The sequence below is a fragment of the Quercus lobata genome, chromosome 5 (genome assembly GCF_001633185.2).
Source record: "Quercus lobata isolate SW786 chromosome 5, ValleyOak3.0 Primary Assembly, whole genome shotgun sequence".
NCBI lineage: Eukaryota > Viridiplantae > Streptophyta > Magnoliopsida > Fagales > Fagaceae > Quercus > Quercus lobata.
Window position 1 is genome coordinate 57218942 of NC_044908.1, and position 23503 is coordinate 57242444.

The 23503-nt window shown below is 35.4% G+C and overlaps 1 protein-coding gene across 1 annotated transcript; it reads right to left on the minus strand.

The window, feature by feature from the left end:
• Positions 1–11266: 11266 nt before the first annotated feature.
• On the minus strand, positions 11267–16193 carry LOC115990765. Its single transcript, XM_031114556.1, has 2 exons — positions 13999–16193; positions 11267–13401 (listed from the first exon to the last, which is right to left on the minus strand). The coding sequence occupies exons 1-2, from the start codon at positions 15368–15370 to the stop codon at positions 11267–11269; spliced, it is 3507 nt and encodes a 1168-aa protein (XP_030970416.1). The 5' UTR covers positions 15371–16193.
• Positions 16194–23503: the final 7310 nt, after the last annotated feature.

Sequence of the window (23503 nt, forward strand, 5' to 3'; positions counted from 1 at the left end):
TAAAATAGACCCAAAAAAAAAAAAAAAAGTTTGCACAAGCTATTGTGAATGTTCTTAGCCATGATGGTATGTATCATAAGGTAGCCTTTAAATTATTATTTCATGAATTTTATTGCAATAAATTGCAAAGAATTGACAAAAATAATTTTGATCAAATTATTGCAACTGTATCTTTATTGTAATAGATAATTATTTCATATTTTTCATTACAATAGATTGTAAAATAAGTATTAGATCATTATAATAATATACTCATTGCAATTTCATGTTTTTCATTGTAACAGATTGTAAACTAATTGACGTTTAATTATTGCAATGATATATTTGTTGCAATAAGCTGCATATTCAAAATTTCTATTGTAATATATTGCAAAATAATTGGTATCAAATTATTACAACGGTTTCTTCAATTAAGTTATTGCAAAAAAATTTCTAAATTCAATTTAGTATTAAAGCCTCTATTGCAATTGAAAATTATAAATTATTGTAACTAATTATTATTAATGTAATAATTTACTATTTTTAAGTTACTATTTCAACGACTTTTAATTTATAAATATGATATTATGTCTAATACCACTATACCAATTTTGTTGTATTAAAACTATAATAGACTTATTTTGGTATAGTGAATATAGCAAGGCTTCAGGCTTCATCGTATGTACTTTTTCCGAAGTCGATGTGTTCCCTAACCTTTCACATTCATTTCTTCTTCACTTATGTTTCTTATTTCTGGAACCAAAATGCTAATGAAGGCTTCCATCACTAGAGCATGCATGGCAAAAAGGAGAACAATATATTCCTTGTAGGTGCATCCAATGAGCACTGATATGTAGGCCATTAAGCTCAAGAGTAACATGGAAATTGTTAATGTCAAAATAGATCCCATACATTTAGCTCTCCGAGGTAAAGGAACACTAAGCCATCCTAGTGGTCCATTGATCACTGCATATCCATCCATATAGAAAAAATGTAAACAGAAATGGCAACAGCAATATCCACTTCGTAGTACACCACACTATAGTCATTCAATCGCAGTAGACCAAATATCATAAATAATGTGAAGGCCATCGCAGATGCAAAAGATCGTAGCACTACCCGTCTTCTGTATTGACCAACTAACATAACTCCCAAAATTACCATAATGAAATTTGTATACCCAACTGCCATGGATGAAATATAAGAAGTAGATGCAAACACACTAACAGAAGTTAAAAATACTAGGGCAAAGAAGTTTATGGCAAAAATTCCTGTCATTTGCATGAAATCTCTCATACACATGCAATAAATAGATATGACATATATTGGAGGCTAAAAGGATGAAACAAGGAACTATAAACTCCCTCACTCTTTGCTATTAATTTTATTGTCATAAAATGAACAATAATTGGTTGTCTTTGTAAATTGCATTTCTTAGTAAACACCAAAAAGTGTGAGTGATTCCTTCATGTTAACAACACTTCCTATAATCAAAATAGCAAATATTAAACCCATATTCAAATATATATTTCATTTCTTTTGGTGTAAAACATTTTGATATATTTCACTACACCAAAATAAGTCTATTACATTAGGTGTTAATACAAAAAAATTAGTATAGTGGTATTAGATATAATATCACATCTAAAAATTAAAAATCATTATAGTAGTAATTTAAAAGTAGTAAGTTATTACATTAATAATAATTAGTTGCAATAATTTATAATTTTCAGTTGCAATAGAGGTTTTAATATTGAATATGAAAATTTTTTTTGCAATAACTTAAATTGAAAAAATCAAAATTTTTTTGCAATAACTTATATTGAAGAAATTGTTGTAATAATTTGATATCAATTATTTTGTGATATATTACAATAGAAATTTCAAATAGACAGCTTTTGGCAACAAATATAATATTGCAATAACTAAATATAAATTATTCACAATTTATTGCAATGACAAACATGAAACTGTAATGAATATATTATTATAATGATCTAATACCAATTATTTTATAATCTATTGTAATAAAAAATATGAAACAATTATTTATTACAATAAAGATACCATTGCAATAATTTGAACCAAATTATTTTTGTCAATTCTTTGCAATATATTGCAATAAAATTTGAGAAATAATAGCCTATTGCTACAAGATATTCGAAGTAGTAAATTATTTATTGCAACAACAAATATATTATTACATCAAAATTGTCATTAAAATATTTAAGGTTTATTGCAACAAAAAATTTTTTAGCACAAACCAATTATTTCAAATTTTATTGCAACACTTTGCATAAACTATTGCAATGACTCTAATGTAATAGCAATAATTTTTTTCATTGTAATAAATAAATTTTTTTTTTTTTTTTTTTTTGTAGTGATTTATATATGCTAGTTTTACTTTTTCTCTAGCTCTTATTCTGTATAAATAGTTTGGTTCTTCTAATAGTATAAGACTACTCTCTTCTCTTTTATGTAAATAATATTTGTTAAAAAAATAGCATGGAGTGAATAAGAAATTGATATTTTATATATTCACTTGAAGATGTTATTATAAGTGGTGAAAATTCTTGAGTCCCACATTGAAAATAATAGAAAATATGAGTTTTGGGCTGGATATTGGGTTGGACTTTAGGCATATGTAGACTAGGCCCACTTATCTAATTAATAATAATATTTTATTATTTTATTATTGAGTCAGTTAGACTGTGCACAACAGTTATCTCTGAAACAGTGTTTCAGTTTTAAGTTACGTATAGTTTCATTGTCCCTCTTTCATAAAAAAGAATTTTTTCAGAGAAAACTCTTCCAGTGAGATTTTTGTTCATTCATTTTTGTGTCAAAGAGAGAGAAAGAGGCATTGAGTAGTTCGCAGAGCACAACCTTGTGTGCTTCATTTTTGTGCTGAAAATCATTTTATCCTGGGAGGCAGACGTCCACGAATCTCAAAGCACCATAGTGAAAGTGTGAGTGACGAAATATGCTTTAAGGGGATTGTGTAAAACACAAGACTTGATCTCAATTGTTCATCCTTTCACGCATTGTTCATCATTTCAAGCATCTGATCTGTGAGTCTTCAATTATTTGTAGATTTCTAATTATTTATATTCAGTATTTGTTTATTACTTTGTCTATTATATTTATTTGTGTTATTATTTAATTTTAGATCTGTGTATTATTCATTTTGCTTTATCACATCAGTAAATTGTTGAAATATATCCAACAATATTTTCTTCTAATTTTGATATATGGGCATCTGATGCAGTAATTCACAAGTTTGGTAATTGGATGATGGGCATATCTATTAGTAACATTTTCTTCATGCAGAGGTGTCAATCCCAATGGTATTGGTTAATGCATTTACTGCCAACTTATTTTCTCCTTAGCTGAATTGTATTATTGTGACATGTAACAAGCCACGTGTCAGATTTTTATATTTACTATATTTAAGAAAATATCAAATCAGACAACAAGTTAGTGTTACTTTTATTGTTTATCAAAAAAATCAGACAACAAGACAGTGTCGTTTGATATCTTTTTTATGTGGATTCCATTAGTAACGAATTCAACTGAAAATAGGGAGGTACGTGAATCCGTATTTCATTTTAAAAGAGGAATTACTGTTTAAATAGAAACGTCACCGTTTCTTTACGAATCTATGCTCTCGCCTCTTGTATCATATCAGTGTGATTTAAGTGTAACGACTTCGTCTCATTTTAAGTTTGGATCCTTAATTGCTATGAAAACGACATCACTTCATTCCTGGATTGACTCTCATGCTCTGCCTGAGTTTTTAGTTTAAACTTTTAACATATCAGTATAAAAGGATGACTATGATTATGCTAGGACTGAGCACGGTTCTGTTCGGGTCGGGTCGGGTCCAGATCCAACCCATACACCAACCCGGGTCGGGTGAGTCAATTATTTTTTTTAAAGGGTGTTATCGTTATTACATTTCTATGTGTATTACTTGACTAATTGTATTTCTAAAAGGAAACCCTCTAGTCTGAAGTTTGTACAGTAAGTGTTTTCCATAAAAGTTGTGTTTGTGGATTGGAGGGAAGTGGTTGTGAATGTGGAGGAGAGAAAAAGAACCCAACACCATTACCATGTTACTGTTTACTTCTTTCTTGCATGGGTGTGCAGTCTTACTGATAACTGTTTCTTTCTTTCTTTTTTTGTAATTTTTTAAGATAAAGTTGGTTGCTTGTGTGGCCCAAAACCAAAAATCTGTGCCAGTTCCATTTAAAAAAGAAAAAAGAAAAAAAAAACCTGGGCCATTTTTGCTGAATATTATCTTTAAAAAAAAAAATACTTGAGAAAATAATTAGGAAATAAGTTTTTATATATGGGTTTGGCCGGCTTTTATAGATGATTTTAGGAAGATTTTGATACAATATTTATTAAAAATATACAAAGCTATCAAAATTGTTAGTTATTTTTTTATTTTCTAATAAAAATTTTAAAAAATATTTCCTAACCCCAATATCTTTGGAGCATCCAATACATCTTTAACTTTTCTTTTTCTTTTTTTCTTGTTTTGCTTCATTTGTCAACTTTTCCTCCCAATGGTAACATATATAATTCATTCATTCATTCCTTTGGACCGTTAAAGATTTGATTTGTATTCTTTCCTTGTTCACCCATAATGCCTATCAAATTGGAACCGATAAAATGCAATCACACTCTCAATATCATTTACCTAAGAAATTTCAATAATATGAGCTTGCATTGACTATGACATGTGTGGGGCCCAAATGATTTATGGGCCAGACCCATCTACCCGGGGAGAATCCGAAGGCCCAAGCCGAGGAGGGCTATGGCCCAAGCTCGACAAAATAGCCTTTGGATACCGCCGAGGACAGCTCAGTCCTCGGCAGACCCAAAGTCCCCCCTGAAAAAAGGGTAAAAACGGTATAGGACTGAAACTAGGAAGAAAGATCTAAAATATCCAGGGAAAGCTGCCCTTACTGCCATTCAATGCTCTGAACCTGACAGAGCTGCATTCTTTGGCTTTTACAACCACCCCCAACGACTTTGAATATGGGCTGATGGGACAAGTATCAATCTTGGAAAGGTTGATCCTATACGTGGACGAAGGACAATGAACACAGAAAAAGATAAAAGGAAAAACAAGTAACCTAAAGAAGGGGTTGGGAAAAATGGCTAAAAACCAGAGCCTCCCAACCCACCTCCAGGAGAAAGACTCCAGGGGTGAAGGAAAACTTAAACTTGTACGAACACCGCGAAAAACCCACTGCCTGTCAACCTGGGCCTAGCCTTCCAAACCCACGCTCTACAAATGATATTGTTAGGGGCCTTTTTACGTGCGAACCCGACACTGTTACGGTCCGCCACGAATTGCGTCCTTACAACATGTATTATAGACCTCAATATTCAACCATTTAATTCTAGGACAAAATGGGCTTTTGCCTTTTTCGGGCAAATTAATTAACTTTATACCCTTTTTCCCAAACTAAGTAGGGAAATACCCCTTTTTTAAAACTCGATTTATAATAAATTGAGTTAGAAAAAAAAAATTCTGAAATCCTATAGTGGCATTTTAATGAGCCTATAATGACGTTTTTAAGACCTATAGTGACGTTTTTTTAACTCGACTCCAATGAAATAGAGTTATAGGCAATTTTTTTTACCTATAACTCGATTTCATTGAAGTCGAGTTAAAAAACGCCATTATAGGTCTTTAAAAACGTCACTATAGGCTCCTTAAAAATGCCACTATAGGGTCTAACTCGATTTATGATAAATCGAGTTTTAAAAGAGGGACATTTCTCTACTTAGTTTGGAAAAGAGGGTATAAAGCTAATTAATTTGCCCGAAAAGGGTAAAAACCCATTTTGTCCTTTAATTCTATTATTATGCAACTTCAAGAAACAATGACCACTATAGGGTCTAACTCGATTTATGATAAATCGAGTTTTAAAAGAGGGACATTTCCCTACTTAGTTTGGAAAAGAGGGTATAAAGCTAATTAATTTGCCCAAAAAGGGTAAAAACCCATTTTGTCCTTTAATTCTATTATTATGCAACTTCAAGAAACAATGACCTGTTTTTGTATCGTTAACTACTGATTCCTTCGTAAAAAACATGCGTTGAATCAGTCAAATGTTTCTATATTGTCGGAGAGTTGTCACTTGCTTCGAAAGTTGGAAATTGGCAAAGAAAATGTATTAGAAGCAAGTGCAAAGCTTTTTCCTTATTCAAAAGCTCTAATTGTTTAAAGGGTTATAGAAGAGGCCAGCGGCATCAAGGGAATAATTTTAAATTTCTAATTTGGAGGAAGGTAAAGGCATTGGAAAATAAGCGCTCTATACACAGACATTACACATACACGTGTAAAACAAATTGCATATAAAGTTATTTTTATTCAACGAGTAAATTGTTTCCAATAAATGTATATATCCACTTTCCAAATACACACACACACGTAGGAATGGCCTTGGATTGGGTATGGGTATGGTATACCCCTACCCGATCCGATTATTTTATTGAATTGTAACACAAGCAGTTTTAGATCTCAATTACAATTCATGAAATACAATTCAAAAAAAAATGACTCACTCAATTGAAAAATTAATCATATGCTCTATCATTAGTTGTGGTCCTTGTGGTGGACAAGGGATACTGTCATCTTAACGTTTCAAGCAAACTACAAACTTTTCTACAAAAATCTTCTTGACTACTACAAAAAAGTTGACAAGATTGCTTTTCCATTCGCCAATGACACAAGCCTAGAATGCGGTTTGCTCCTCTTACATGATTATAGAGATCCACATCAAATAATGGAAACCCCGAAGATCAAATTGGAGAGGAAAGAAACACAACTGTACGATGTTGAAACCATCTCTCAGGCTAATATCATACAAATCAATTAGGACCCACAATTGGATTCCAATCGTTGCGAATCCTTAAACAATTGGACTCCCAGTCCTAGCTCTCCATTCGTAAACTCATAGAGCTCTGATCTATAAGTTTATGCCAAATGGATTTCTTGAAAAGTTCATATATGAAGATTTTTTCACAAATGTTGATCGTCAATTGGCGTGGGAAACATTATACAAGATTGTAGTTGGCATTGCTTGGGGATTAGAATACTTGCTTAGAGGTTGCAACACATGAATCTTACATTTTGATATAAAGCCCTGCAACATTTTTTTGGATGAAAACTTTTGTTGAAAGATTTTTAATTTTGGCCTTGGCAAAATATGCTCTAAAGAAGAGGGAATCATATCAATGTTGGGAGCAAGAGGAATGGTAGGATATATAGCTCTAGAACTATTTTGTAGAAATTTTGAAGGGGTCACTCACAAGTCAGATGTTTACAATTATGGAATGATGGTTTTAGAAATGATTGGAGAAGAAAGAATATTGATGTTAGCGTTGATTGTATTAGTGAAATATATATTCCACATTGGATTTACAAACGTCTTGAACTAGATGAAGAACTAGGATTGTAGGGCCTCATTAACAAAGAGGATGAAGAAAGTGCAAGGAAGATGATAATAGTGAATTTGTGGTGCATACATATTGATCCCTCAGACTGGCCATCAATGAGTAAAGTGGTAAATATGTAGAAGCCTTGATTTCTTGCAAATCCCTCCCAAGCCTTTCTTGTCTTCTCCACCAAGAACTCTAGTAGATTCTTCATTTGCAATGATTTTTTTATGATATGTCTCTATTTTGTCCAAAAGTGCATTTCTTCTTTTGAAGGAAACCTAATGTGTCAGTATTAGTGAGGATCTTTGTGAATTATTTTGATTTTGAGCTTAAAGATGAAGAGCCTTTAATTATTGTTTATAATATGAATATCAGGCATGATGGCTTTTACAATTATAAATTAGTATCATTTGATTATTTTGGGTGTGATTGATTGATATTATTCCTTTTTGAGGTGGACAATCTTTTTCTAAATTATGTTATGGTACGTTTTTTATATATATGTATATATATATATGTGTGTGTGTGTGTGTGTGTATATATATGTATATATATGTGTGTGTGTGTATATATATATATAAAGAGAGAGAGGGAGAGAGAATCCTATACATCAAATTATGAAAATACACAAAACCACTCCCAACATCCAATTTGTATATCCTTAATTCAAAAGTTTGCAAAAACTACTATTCTCTTTGTCAAGTTATGAATTTCTATAACATTTATATTGGCATTATTCCATGATAAATTTGTTGTAAATTCCATGATTTTATTTCTTTGTATTTTGTGAGATTTATTGTAATGGATATAGTCATAAGAGGGTGAAGATTTGCTTAAGATAGCTCCTTTGGCGACTAGTGGGAGACTAGGGGTGTCAATTCGGGTTAGCATGTTGGGTTTGTGTCTTGTCGAGGTAAGAGTATTCTACTAAATGGCTCAACCCTAACCCGACCCATTTAATAATCGCGTCATGATCTTTCAACCCTAACTCGACCTATTAATAAGGCGGGTTGACCTGGCCCAACCCATTTGACATGCTTAATAAACAAGTCGTGTTGGGTTAACACGAATGTAACACAACCTATTTTAACCTGCATAATATTAAATATAACATCCATCTAGAAATCATTTTTTTTACATCTCAAAAAGTAGTGCATATACTTCAACTCTTCAACCCACATTCAAAATAATATAGTTCAACAAAAATATAACATTTATTTAGAAATAAATTCTTTACACTCCAAAAGAAGTGCATACACTTTAACCCAAATTCAAAGAACAAAGTTTAACAAAAATAAAATAACATAGTTCAACAAAAATATAATATCCTTGGAACTCACTAAATACCAAGTATCAATATTGAAAGAATTTGAGCAAATAGTAGACTAATCCTAACTATGACCACAATTATCATCTATAGATTCTTTGTTGATGTCCAAATTCATAACATCTTCCACAAGATCATCCAATTTTATTTGTGCAAGTTCTATGTTCCCCCCTCCCCCCAAAAAGAAAAGAAAAGGTATTAGTAGTTCTAGTGTCGTAAAGTTTCAATTTCCAATTATATCCCTTGTAAATTTTTGTAATTACTTACTTTTCTTTTTAAATTTAAAATATATGTTGAATATAAAAGGTTTTTGACAAATCTAAAATAAAATAAATATTTATTTGTTATACGAGTTAAATGCGGGTTGTGTTAAGTGGGTCATTTCAGGTTGACACAAATAAATTGGCGTGTCAAACGTATCTATTGTGGGTTACGTGGGTTGACCCACTTATGACACGTTTCTTATCGTGTCGCTTTCAGGTTGACTTGTTTATGACCTAAACCCATTAAGGCCCAACCTTAACCCGAAAAAACACATGTCGGGTTCGTGTCATGTTCGCGGGTTAGGTCGAACATTGACACCCCTATAGGAGACTGGTTGGCGATTGCACTAGATTTCCATACATTACGTGAGGAGCACTTGTTGTGGTTCATTAAAATTTAGTTTTCCTAGTGGCTGGTAACTGGCTCACGAGTAGGTCGATCCACCAATGATTCGCCAAGCATTCTGAATAGTTGGAATTTTTGTGTGACATTTCCTCTCCTTCACCCACACTATATATAATCTCATTACCCCCAAAATTTTGAGGCTAACAGATAGAAATCTAGAAATATTAAGGGTTTTATAAAACCCAACTTTTAGAGAGAGCTTCTCATCCTTAAGTGAGAATTCCTTTGTAGTCTTTACTCTCTCTCTCTCTCTCTCTCTCTCTCTCTCTCTCCTTGTCATATTTTGAGAGGAGATTTACTGAAACACAACTTACACACAAATTGAGTGTTGAAAGTGTCTTGATTCTGTGAGAAGCATCGGAGCTTAGCCAAATTCAACTAATAAGGCTTGGTGGTGTAATTAGGAGGAATTGCTAGATGAGGAAAGCTAGTAAAGACAAGATTTTGAAAAGTTCGTTGGAAGTTAGAGCTTGTAGGGATCAAGTGCATTAGGTAAATTATGATTGAAAGGACTCTTCGATTATTCTTATACTTCAACTTATTTGTTAGTGGATCCTTTTGTCTTGGAGGGCCGCAGAGAGGTTTTTCTACTGAGTTCTTCGGTTTTCTTCTTCGGTAACACATTGTGTGTTATCTTGGGTTTGCTATTCTCTTCCCTACTACCTTTTACACTTTAGCATTGTATTTTCATGTTCATCCTTACAATTGTTGAATATTTCAGTTAATTAATTGGTTAATTACATAAATTTAGCTTTAATTGTGTTTAACCTAAAATTGATATAGCCGTAATTAAAATTTGGAAGTCTTAATTATCTCTAGTAATTAGACTAGTGATCTTTCACTCTTCTAAACATATAAGAAAACTATAAATTTTCTAATTCCTTTATCTTTTTATTTTATTTTATTTTTAATTCACTTTTATTGCTCTCTCTCTCTCTCTCTCTCTCTCTCTTGACCATTTATTCAAGGGTTAATTCACTCTCAAACTCAAAAGCTAAATAGAAAATGGGTTTGTGGTAATGGGTATGCTAGGTTGACAACTCGATGCAGCTAATTTGATGCCGTCGTTTGTGGTGGTGAATTTATGCACTAGATGCGGCAATTTATGAGGGTTTTGGCGGAAGGAACCATGGGCTTGTGGTGATGGGTTCAGGGTTGACAAGTCTTATAAGTTCTAGTGATGATATGTCTGGGTACCTCAAATGCGTGATGGTTGGGTGGGTGTGCTGAGAGTTTTAAGTTGTATTTATTTTAATTATTAAAACGACAATGAGTTGTTGCTTTGTTGGATGTAAATAAATTATATTAAAATAATTATTTAGATTATTTTTTTAATATGATGTATTGCAAATAGAGGAATGAGATGTAAGTGGATTGTAAAGTAGAAAAAGTAACTTTTGGTGAGGTAAAATAGGAAAAATTTAGAAAACTGGATGTCATTACTTCTAGTTTTGTAAACTTCAACTCAATTTCAAAGTGAATGGTTACTTTTCCTATTTTAATTATTTTGTTTTTAAATAAAAATTTCTTTTTTTTACATCCAATTATCATAGATTCTTTTTTTAGATGAGAGAGAGAGAGAGGTTTAAATACAAATATGAGAAGTTTTACAAAGCTATAATGCTCTCCAAATTTGTTGAGCACTGTAATGATTTGCAAAAATTTAAATAGTGTATTGTCACAAGGGTTAGGACTGAGGGCATTACGATCCTTTTACACATGTAATGTCCTTAGGTCATCTTTTTTTTTTTTTTTTGAAATTTAAACTGAATTTCATTCCATAATGAGAAAGGAGTACAACAAGGAGATAAAGAATACACTCAAGGAAACTTAGTACATACAGTGAGAGTAGAACAATCCAGCTAACATAGGAGGACAAACACCTAACCAAACCTGAGAAGTTTCCTGCAGCCTTGCAAATTGAGCAAGGGAGTGCGCTGCCTTGTTGTAGTCACGTCTCACATGATTCACTTTCCAGCTGCTGAATGAAGCAAGGACAGTACAAATTCCTTGATAAATATGACCAACACAGCCACCAAAATTGCCATCTAGAACACCCGAAACAGCTGCCATAGAATCAGACTCCAATATAATTTGGGTAAGCATAAGCTCTTTGGCAAGAAGGAGGCCACATTCCATTGCTAGGCCTTCAACTTCCTCCACCGAATATCTGCCTTGAAAATATTTACAGCAGGCAGCTACAAAATCACCAGCTGCATCAATAATCACAACACCCACACTAGAGTTCTTTCCACTTTCCGAAGTAGCACCATCAACTTTGATCTTGAAAAAACCAAGAGGGGCTACGTGTCCTATGTCAACTTGCCGAGACAGATCCTGAGGGCTAGCTGACAAAGCACTCCTCGACTCCAAAATAAATTTCTTTGCAAAACTCCAAATGTAATCCGGAATTTGGCTTGAGGACTCATACAGAATTCTATTCCTATTGGACCAAATAGCCCAAGCAGCCCCAAAAAAGAACTCCAATTCGTTGGACGAACCACTCCCCAAGATCTCCAAGGCAATATCTACAATATCCATGTTGCCATTCAACACCACAAGAGGGCAATCCAGCCAACATCTCCAAACTCTCTTAGCCATTTCACATTTGACAAAAACATGAGAGATAGTTTCAGGCTCCTTCCCACAAGTTGGACAAATATCACACTTTACCACCCCTTTACTTTGCAAATTCACAAGAGTAGGAAGAGCATTCAAACATAATCTCCAAGCAAAAATACGCACCTTAGGAGGAATGCTTAAATGCCAAAGTTTTCTCCAAAGAGCCGTCCTAGAGTCGCCATTAGAGCATTCCCCTTCATCTGAGGAATTCAATACATCACAAGCAATGTAATAGGCACTTTTGACACTAAATTCCCCTATTTTATTACCCACCCAAATAATTTGATCATCCGGAAGGCTGTGGCAAAGGGGAATGTTTAGTATAGTTCTAGCTTCAAAAGGTAGGAATAGAGATCTTACTATCTCACCTTTCCACCTTTTAGTTTCTTTGTCAATAAGTGCCGAGACTCTAGGATAATCATCAAAAGACTTCGGGGGTGAGACCACTTTGAATGTGGTAGGAGTCGGAAGCCATTTGTCCTCCCATATAAGAATCCTTTCACCATTACCTACGCGCCAACGGGTGCCTCTTTTGACAACTTCCAACCCATTATAAATGCTCCTCCATGTGAAGGAAGGGCTGGAACCAAGCTTGGAGTGGAAAACATCCCCGTGTGGATAGTATCTTGCTCTATAGATTTTTGCTACCAGAGAGTTTGGATTTGAGATTAGCCTCCAACCTTGCTTTGCAAGCATAGCAAGGTTAAAAGCTTGAAGATTCCTGAACCCCATTCCTCCAACCAATTTAGACTTGCACATTCTCCTCCAACTAACCCAAGCTATTCTAGATTCTTGACCCCTTTGGCCCCACCAAAACTTTCTCATCATTGCTTCCATTTCAACACAAAGACTCTTCGGAATTTGGAAGCAGCTCATCGCATATGTCGGAATAGCTTGGGCAACAGCTTTAATAAGAATCTCCCGGCCACCTATAGATAACATTTTCTCTTTCCACCCCGACAATTTCTTCTCCACCCTCTCCTTAATTTCAGCAAAAATTTCCACTTTAGACTTCCCAATAATAGAGGGTAATCCCAGATATTTCTTATGGTGGGTATCTTGCATCGGCCCCAATAAATTCAGCACTTCCCTTCTTCTTTCATCAGAGGTATTGCTGCTGAAAAATATGGATGATTTGTCTGCATTAATCTTTTGGCCAGAAGCATCTTCGTACAGTTGGAGAATATTAACAAGGCTCTGACATTCTTGACTATTTGCTTTGCAAAATAGGAGGCTGTCGTCCGCAAAAAACAAATGGGTGATCTTGGGGCAGCCTTTGCAAATGGATATTCCACTAATCTTATAATTCCTGGCAGCATCATGGATAAGAGAGGAAAAGCCATCTGCACATAAAAGAAAAATATAAGGCGAAATAGGGTCTCCTTGCCGGAGACCCCTTGTAGGAATAATATCACCATAGGCAGCCCCATTCACAAGGATAGAGTAAGAAACAGAAGTAATACAATGCATGATCAACTCTACCCACTTCACGTGAAAACCCATTTTAATCATCACAGATTTAATGAAATCCCACTCCAACCTATCATAAGCTTTACTCATATCCAATTTTATAGCAGCAAAACCATCTTTACCTTCTTTTTTATGTTCAAGATAATGCATAAGTTCAAAAGCAACAAGTACATTATCAGTGATAAGTCTCCCGGAAAGAAATGCACTCTGGTTTTCAGATATAATAGAAGGAAGAATCACTTTAAGACGGTTTGCTAATACTTTTGATATGAGTTTATATATAACATTGCAAAGACTGATAGGTCTAAAGTCCATCATTTTTGTGGGGTTTTTAACTTTAGGCACTAAAGTGATGTTAGTTCTATTAATTTCAGTCATAGGCATATTCAAGTTCAGAACATTTAAAATCATGCTTATGACATCATTGCCAACAATACTCCAGTAATTTTGAAAAAAGATAGCAGACATACCGTCCGGTCCCGGAGCTTTTGTTGGGTGCATTTGATTAAGGGCCACCTCAATCTCCTCTCTAGTAAATTCTTTAATGAGTGCTTGATTCATGTCCTCGCTGACTTTTGTTGGAATAGAATCAAGAACTTCCGGTATGCGAGTCGGGTAGGCGGTGGAGTATAAATTTTTGAAATAGGAAACAGCCACCTCCGCAATGCTGTCAGGAGAATCATGCCAAACCCCTCCATCATCCATAATACAGTTGATGGTATTTTTCCTTCTCCTATCTGAGGCCTTAGAGTGGAAATATTTAGTATTCCTATCCCCAAGTCCTAACCATTGAACCTTAGATCTCTGCTGCCATTTAATTTCTTCACTATCTAGTAGCTCATTAATTTCTTTTCGTAATTTATTAATGTCACCCCCCAGGCTGCCATCTTTGTCTCTGCTGACCAGATAATTAAGAGTTTCCCTCTTCTCCTTGATTTTCTTTGGGATTTGCCCAAACACCGTTTTGTTCCATTTGGAAAGATTTTTTGCACAATTCCTTAGTCTAGCAGCTATTCCAGAGGGGGAATGTAAGTCCTGGCTGTCAACCCAAGCTCCCTGTATGATATCTTTGCATTCCGCCCTTTTAGTCCACATAGCTTCAAAATGGAATCTACGCTTAGAGGATAACTCCTGAGTAACAGCAGTATCAGTTAAAAGAAGAGCACAGTGGTCCGAAGTGGATTCCACCAAATGGTGCACTTTAACATTCTTATAGTGATCAATCCACTCGGGGGTAGCTAATGCTCGATCTAATCTTAATAATACCCTGCTATCACCCTCTTGCATATTACACCAAGTGAACTCGGGACCCTCAAAACCAAGATCCTTGAATCCGCATTGATGAATAACTTCTCTAAAATCATCCATTTGTTTCTGCGATCTTGGAGCTCCTCCCAACTTTTCTTCCACTGAAACTACTTCATTAAAATCACCAAAACACAGCCAGGGCAAATGGTACATTCGGTTAAGGCTTCTCAAAAAATCCCAGGATTCCTTTCTACGCCAAGTTTCAGGGTTACCGTAAAAACCGGTAATACGCCATTTAAAACCCGACTCAACTTCAGTCACCACAGCATCAATAAAATATCTGGAGTAACTTTGGACTTCTAAATGTATATCTCTATTCCAAAGCATAGCTAAACCCCCACTCCTACCCGTACTAGGAACAATCAATCCATTCAGCAAACCAATTTTGAATTTTACTTTATTCATTTGGTAATTTTTCATCTTTGTTTCCGACAGGAAAACAATACCGGGCTTCCAACGTTGCACAAGCTCGCGCAACACTCGAACTGACCGGGGGTTCCCAAGCCCCCGGCAGTTCCACCCTAAAGCAATCATTTATCTAGGCGGTGCTGCTCAGCAGTCACCGCCGTTTCAAAATTTTCATAAACATTCCCCCCCTTCTCACCGAAGCATAAACGCTTCTGTGCAGTTTCCTCAGAAGCAAATAAAACATCAGTTAAGGCTTTTCTTTTATTACTCACCTCTTGGGCTTTTTCAGCATTCACAGACTCTTGGGCTTTCCCTTTATCCCTTGCCATTCTCTTGAACTTCCTTCTAATTGTTTGAGCTAGCCCACGTTCCTGACAAAGAGGAACAGCCTCTTCCCCGTGACAATTAAGTTCTCCATTTCCTCCAGGCCTCATATCTTGAGCTGCATCATTAACTTTCAGGTCCGGCCCAAAGTTCTTTTCCCCACCCAAGCTTATAATTTTTTCTTTTAAAACAGGCCTTATCTTATGAGTAGCATTAAGAGCTTCCATAACCGGCCCACAATCCTTCTCCCCATTAAAGCTATCTGCCCCTTTTATTCTTTGTGGGCTTAAATGAACATCCACACTAATATCCGGGCCAGCCCAAACATCAACCATCTGCTGACTTACCAAGCAAGTTGGATTTGCGCTGGGCACTTCACGTGACTTCTGCACTTCTCCACTTCTCAAGGCATCAGCAACATCATCCTCTGTTCTGACCTTCTCTCCGTGTTCCCTGGGATTTGACTTCACACACTCCATCCGGTCAGTATCCATCAAGCTCACCGTCCCCTTCCTCCCTTCAGTTCCTCCGCCCACTGCCAGAGCTGGACAGCTATGACCGCTACCTCCGCCCACTGCCAGAGCTGGACAGCTATGACCGCTACCTCCATTTCTTTCTTTGATATTGCTATTCAGTCCCACAGAGTCAGCGCCCCTCATCTCTGCGTTGGCCTGCTGCTTCAGTTTAAAATTTCCACCTCCATCCTTTAATGCTCCACCCGCTTTCAGCCACTCACCATACTGGTTTCCTGCTGGATTCTCCATGGGATTAACTAGGCAATGTTTATCATCATGCCCAAGGATTCCACATTTGTAGCAGAAAATGGGTAATCTTTCATATCTAAAATCAACCCAAATCCTATCATTTTCATCGTTTTTAACTAACCCACCCCTCCGGAGAGGTTTATCCAGCTGCACTTCAACTCTTACTCTAAGGAACTTAGCTTGATCAGCTTGTAAAGCTCTTTTGTCGACCTCCAATACCTTTCCGATTTTGCTGCCAATCTCTCTTCCAAAGTCTTCAACCATGTTCTCAAAAGGCAAACCCCAAATCTGAACCCAAAAAGGAGAGTGGGAAAAACAAATATTCTTTGAAGTCAGCCCCTTCCTCCATCGGCATAGAAGGAGAAGGTTATTTTCAAAGTTCCAAGGACCACTCTTTTCAACCCACTCCAACTGACATTTAGACCCAAACTTAAATTGCAAAATGCTATTCCCAACTTCCACAATTCTTAAGTCAGAACCCATCTTCCATGCTGCCCTAAGGGTATTCTTTAAAGCTCTAAGATTTTGATGACGATCTGACAGTAAACGACCAAACAGACTTAAAGAGCATTCTTCTAAATTTCCAGAACTACTACTATTTGCAACAACAATATCTTCCTCTTCTTCTCTAGTGAGTTTCAAGTTTCCTAGGCTATTGACAACTTCTTGATCCATAGAACAACAACCAAAAGAAGAAGAATAATAGACCAAGAGAGAACCCTCAGAAATCAGAGTTTATTGAGGAGGAAAGGCTCTTACCTAGGAGAGAGGAAAAAGGCTCTTACTGACAGAGAGAAAAGGAGACTCCTACGAGGGAGAGAGTCACTCCTTAGGTCATCTTGGTCTTACATGTGTACCAACCATAAATGGAAGTGTATTAAGGTCCATATACGAATGAAGGAAATGAAATGAGAGATAATTGAAAAATCAGAGGAATAAAAAACTTGTATTACAATACCGTTTTGGACATTAGAACCAATATTACTTTGAGGTTTGTTAACTAGACCCTTCTTTTTAACACACGCTGAAACATTGTCGTTTAGTTTGCTACCTTACATTACTGAAGTTCAAACACTACTGTCTTGTTTGTCTAGCCTGTTATCTCCCTCAAACCCATGGTTGGAACAGGGACCAAGAGTTTGAGTTGAAGATCAACGACGCAAGAAGAAGGCAATGGTTTAGTAAAGATATCAGCAATTCAATCATGAGTGGAGATGAATTTAACAACGATATCCTTGCAGACTACATGTTCTAGGATGAAAGGGAGGTTCACACCATAAGACTGGAGATGAGCAAGGTAGATACCAAGGTCCTTGAGCAATTGTCGAATTCATGAACAAAGTTCAGTTAAAGAAACTGCATCCAAGATAGATGAGATAGACTGAAGTGGATTGACGATCAACTGAGCCACCAACCCAATCAGCATCAAAGAAAGCTGTAAGAGTTAAAGGCCGAAGTTGAAAGTGAATGCCATGATTGGACATAAATGGGTTTTGTTTGTGGTGTACTGTGCCCCCACAATAGCAATTTGGAGAAGTACCATAAATACGCAATGCCAAGCTTGAACATTGGCTGGTATGGTCCTGTATTGGGAGAAATCTTAGCAGAATTGTAGGGCTCAATGTGGACAGATGTGTGAGAGACAGTGCTCCTAGTTCTTAATGAATTTGGACCAAACCCGCTTAAACGAGTGGAGTCGATCCTTGGATAGTTGAGGCACCTGATGAAGAGCTTGGGCTAGTTTATGGAGATGGATCTGGTTCCGTTGTGTCTAGACCGCCCAAACTATGTAAGTGAAGAGATTGAAATTTCTGCTTTGTGTTATCATCCAAGACAACAGCTCTCTAAAATCTTAGAACGTTGTAGAACGTCATAAACCCCAAAGCACCGAATTTGCCCAGACAATATTGAGCTCTGTACACAGCTATAACACATGTAAAGGATTTTTTGAGGCTTTGTGACAGCAGTCACATAGTGGGTCGTTGATGATGGTCCGTCGAACAAGACTTACTTTCATTGGCATGGCATAACGACAAGCTCGCCATAGCAAATTCTTCACCTTTTGTGGCACATTCAGTGCCCACAAAGCTTTCCAAAAATGCTTTTCTTAGCTTGAAAATTGCTGTGACCCATCCAAGTCTGGTTCTTCTTTAAGGAATCTATATCCAGACTTCAATTGTAACTACCACCACTTGAATGAGGCCAAAACAGGGGATCCTCAGAAGCCCCACATGCTAGAGGCATTTTCTTGATTATATCTGCCTCTTCTAGTGCAAATAATCCATCAACCACCTCCATAATCCATTGTCTTGAGTTTGGATCTATTAACAAATCCACTGTAAAATTTTCAAAGGATTCAATGGGATTAGAGATTACCTGTGGAGGGTGTTTCCTTGGCAACCAATGATGTTGCCAAATCCTTATTTTCTCACTATTTCCCACCTGCCATCTTGCACCTCTTTGTAGGACGTCTCTACCTTTTAGGATGCTTCTCCATGCATACGACCCCATCCTTGATTCAGTTGCCTCCATAATAGTAGTGTTTGGGAAAAAATGAGCTTTGAACACCTTGTAAAAAAGAGATGTTTTATAGTGCAATAGTCGCAAAGCTTGCTTTGCTAGGAGAGTATCATTAAACAGAGCAAGATCTCTAAAGCCCATTCCCTCTACTGTCTTTGACTTAGTCATCTCTTCTCACTTTAGCCAACAAACCTTTCTATGTTCACCCCTTTGTCGCCACTAAAATTTTTTTAATCAATGCCTCAATTTCATGACATGGTCCCAAAAGAATTTTGAAACATCCCATGGTATATATAGGAATAGCCTGAATAACAAATTTTATCAATACTTCTCTGCCAGTCCGAGAAAGAAACTTCCATTCCCAACCTTGCAATTTTCTCCATACCCTTTCTTTTATGCAGCTGAAACTTGCCTTATTTCCTTTCCCAACAAGAGATAGAAGACCCAAATATTTTTCATATTGCATAATCTCCTGCACGCCCAATACTCCTTTGATGGTGGATCTCATTTCAGCAGAGGTGGATTTGCTAAAGAAAAGAGCTGTTTTACTCCAATTTTCTTTTTGACCTGAGGACCCTTCATACATATTCAGAACACAAATTGCACTTACGGGTTCATTTACATTATTGTATTTAATCAAATAGATGTGCTTTAGTAGAAAATCGTGAGTGTATTTTTCCTTCCACTTTCTCTTTTACTTAGTTAATTTTATATATATATATATATATATATATATATAACAATCCCTAATCATGCATGCTTATCAAACTTAACCCTTTTATTTCCACTTAATCATACACTAGGGTTACCAAAGTTAAGTAAAGGTCCTAAATGGCGTGGCCTGTGGGACACCACACCTATTAACACACACTACAATATAATCCATAAACTATTCATCAAATGAATTCATAATGCCTAATGTCCATATAACCTTAGAAAATAAATCACTTTTTTTAATGAAAAATGTCACAAGGATTGGATTTTTTGGGCAGAACCAAACATGAACGAGGTCCCCTATATTGGTCAAAGAGAGAGAGAGAGATTTAATTGAATATTAAAGAGATATGTATTGAAACATGTTTGTACAAGTGTGACACATATCAATTGATTTAGATTGAAAATTAAATATAAAGTTTCTTACGCATGGCACAAAAAGCATTTAATTGAAATATTATGCTAAAGAGACAAGTATTGAAACATGTTTGTACAACTGTGGCACATATGAATTGATTTAGATTGAAAATTAAATATAAGGTTTCTTATGCATGGAATCCTTATGTACAATAGTGTTAGAACTTGATTTTTACTAAATCATAATTCGTTGAAAATTTAATTATGACCTAAAATTTATATTATATTATTTTTCAATATGGAAACTTTCTTAATTTAGACATTTAAAGTGGTTTAGAATTCTGAATTTTAACTCTAATTGTAAGGACACAATTTGTGGCGACCTCAGAATGATATTGGGTTCGCATGCTAAGGGCCCAAATGATAAAATTTGTAGAACGTGGGCTTGAAAGGCTAGGCCTTGACTGTCAGACTATGGTCAGTCGTGGTTTCTATGGCAGTTTACACGGGGATGAACTGGGCATGTCTAGCAAGGCCTTCTTCCGGTGCAACGTGAGGGGTTCTGGTATTTAGACCTTATTCGAGGAGCTTGGTGATCTTATTATTCTCCTTCTTTGGGATCTTTTGGTCTGGGAGACCCCACCCCTCCCCCTTGGTTCTCTTCCCCTTTTATACTAGCATTTACCTTCTTTCCAGTATCCACGTGTAAGCTCCACTTTTTGGGGTTGAGACTTGTCCCATCGGCCCATACCTATAGTGGTTTGGGGTAGTTGTAAAAACTAAAGAGCATGGGGAAAAGCATGGACCTGTCAGACGCAGAGTTCTTTATTGCAGTATTGGTAGCTTTTCACTTGCCTTGCTCCTGTACTGAGCTCGTCTTTTCCTTTAGGATATTAAGGGATGCCGAGGACGGAATCCTCCTCGGCTGTGTCTTAAGGTAATTTGGACTTTCATACGTCCTTAGCAATGCTATCCTCGGCTCGGGCCTTGGGCCCTAATGTAAAGTAGGCCAGAGTCACAAGTTCTACGGCCCCACACTAATATTTAGTGATTTTTTTTTTCAAAATAACAATATTTAGGATTCCCATAGCTCTTACATATTTATACACTACTAATGTTACAAAAATTAAACAATGACAATAGGGGACAATAAACCTATGGCATGGATTAAAAATGAACTCAATTAGTCTTAGAAAAGTTTTCTTATTTTATTTGATTCAATTTCAAATGTTTATTAATGAATAAATAAATGTTATACTTTCTCCCACTTGTGGGAAAAAGCATGTAAACCAAAAATTTTCTTGTCTCTTTCAATAGTTTATTCCAAAGTTCTTACACGATGGATTGTGACAATGACAATGAGCTTGTTCTATAACTCTTTTATACATTTTTCAATAAACTTGGACAACTACTTCATAGTGATTTCTTCCTATTCTAATTACTTCTTCTAAAATAAAAATACTTAATTTAGCATGTGCATGTTTTAGTATGTGCCAACCACATTTTTTAAAATTTAAAATTCCAATCAAGCACAATGTTAGATGATTAATGTACAAATAATTAATTTTAGATAATTTCTCTTTTAAATGAAAAATGTACTTATAAAAAATCATTGTTATCGGTAAATTTTTTAATATTGTTTTTAGTATACCATTTTCTGTTAGAAAAATGGATTTTGGTTTGATTGGCAACTTTTAAGCCAAACTTAAAGTAGAGCTCACACATTGTTTCATGCAAGACCAAATTGGAAAGTTTTCTCCTCAATGAAGAGATTAACATCATGTGAGCACTTTCCCAAAATCATTTAAGGATTTGTTGTATAATTGACTCCTAAAGTGTAAAATTTGTAAGTCTCACATAGAAATCAAATTGAATATTTTTATAAAACTACATACTTATGGGTGTGGTTCTAAGCGGGATGTCTAATATTAAATAATTATTTATTAATTTATTTTAAGTGTCTACTATTGTGCAGCAATTCTCCGAATAATATATTTGTTCATGTGACACCATTTTCTTATATATAATTTGTGGATCCATTTTAAATAGTAAGTTCTCATTTATTCCATATGGTTTTTAGTTTTACATTCACATTCGTAGTCAAAGGATGAGAAAGAGACACAGTTTTGTTCACTGTAGCATTTAAATTAATGTTCTTCTTCTATTTGTTGTGATCATTGTATCCTAGGTGAATAACATTCAAGACTCAAAGCATCAATTGATCTTGGTATAATAGGTGATGCTCAGTCAGGCTATGAGTTTGGGCCAAACCCATCTAGGGAATGGGCTAGGTGCTCGTTTAGTAAGTAAGGCAGGAATGACCCGTTTTAGGAAATGTGTCTTGAGCTCAGTGCATACCGATAGTTGTAGTCTGTACAGTTCTCTTTCTTATATTTGGTTTACAAAAGAAAGAGATATGGAAAGAAAAATGTTTTTATATATAAATATATATATATATATATATTTATATATTATTTTAACCATGATATATAAAAGTAAAGAAGGCAATAAAATTCCTAGGCAAAAATGTAACTTTTTGAGACATTTCAAGTTAACAAATGTGGCTGCAATTCTTCAGTGGAGTTTCTCTCCATTCCACCCAAATCAGATGGACGCAAAATGTGAGCACGGAATGATATATTTTCCTTCCTTTTGAACTTTAACTATCTTCTCTTCTATCAACCAAACAGAAATAATGCATCACTTTCCCCTTTTCTCTCATCTTTCATTCGTTCCAAATGAAGTGTAAGAAAGATTATCTTATACTATGTCTTTAGTGAGAAAGAGATAAATATATCCGGGATTTGGATTTATTGAGAAAGTTTTTATTAATCTACATACTTTATAATGAAATTTGTTAAATATCAAAAGAAAGATGTTGAAATTGTCATTGCAGTTTTTTTTTCTTAAGTACTAACATTTTAATAGAAGCTTCTACATTTCTTCAATTTCGTTAATCACAGCTGCCTTGTTTCCAAATACAAGGAACCAACCAACCACAATGTTTCGAAATTGATGACACACATGTGGCCTAGTCCTAGGTCTGACCCATTGAACCCGCCCAACTCTCTCTCAAAAAAAAAAAAACTCTCTCAAGCCCAAAACTATCACTCTCATAAGCACACACCTTTGAAGCCAGTCTCAATCAGTACCAAGCCCAGGTCCAAACCCAACCTTGAAATCCAACACTTCCTTTACAATCAGACCAGCCCATATTTTAAGCTCATACCAAAGCCCCATTTGAAATAAATAAATTATCAGCCCACGTCAAATTCAAGCCCAACAGAAGCCTCCATTTACATAAAAACCTAGCAAGCCCACACCTAACCTAACCCAACCCAAACCCTCTCAAACTTAGAGCCCAGGTCGAAAATTGAGAGACAGAGAGATCCGGGAGAGAGATAGGGAGGGGCTGATTTTATGTAAACTGGCTTCATCAATACTCTGATATAATATTTGTCAATAGGGTTCTCCAAAAAATTATACACCCATCATTAATTCCTTATAGTTTTAAAATACTAAAATTATAACTAATTTTATAATAAAAAAAATTTATAAATTAATGTGATAATAAATGTGA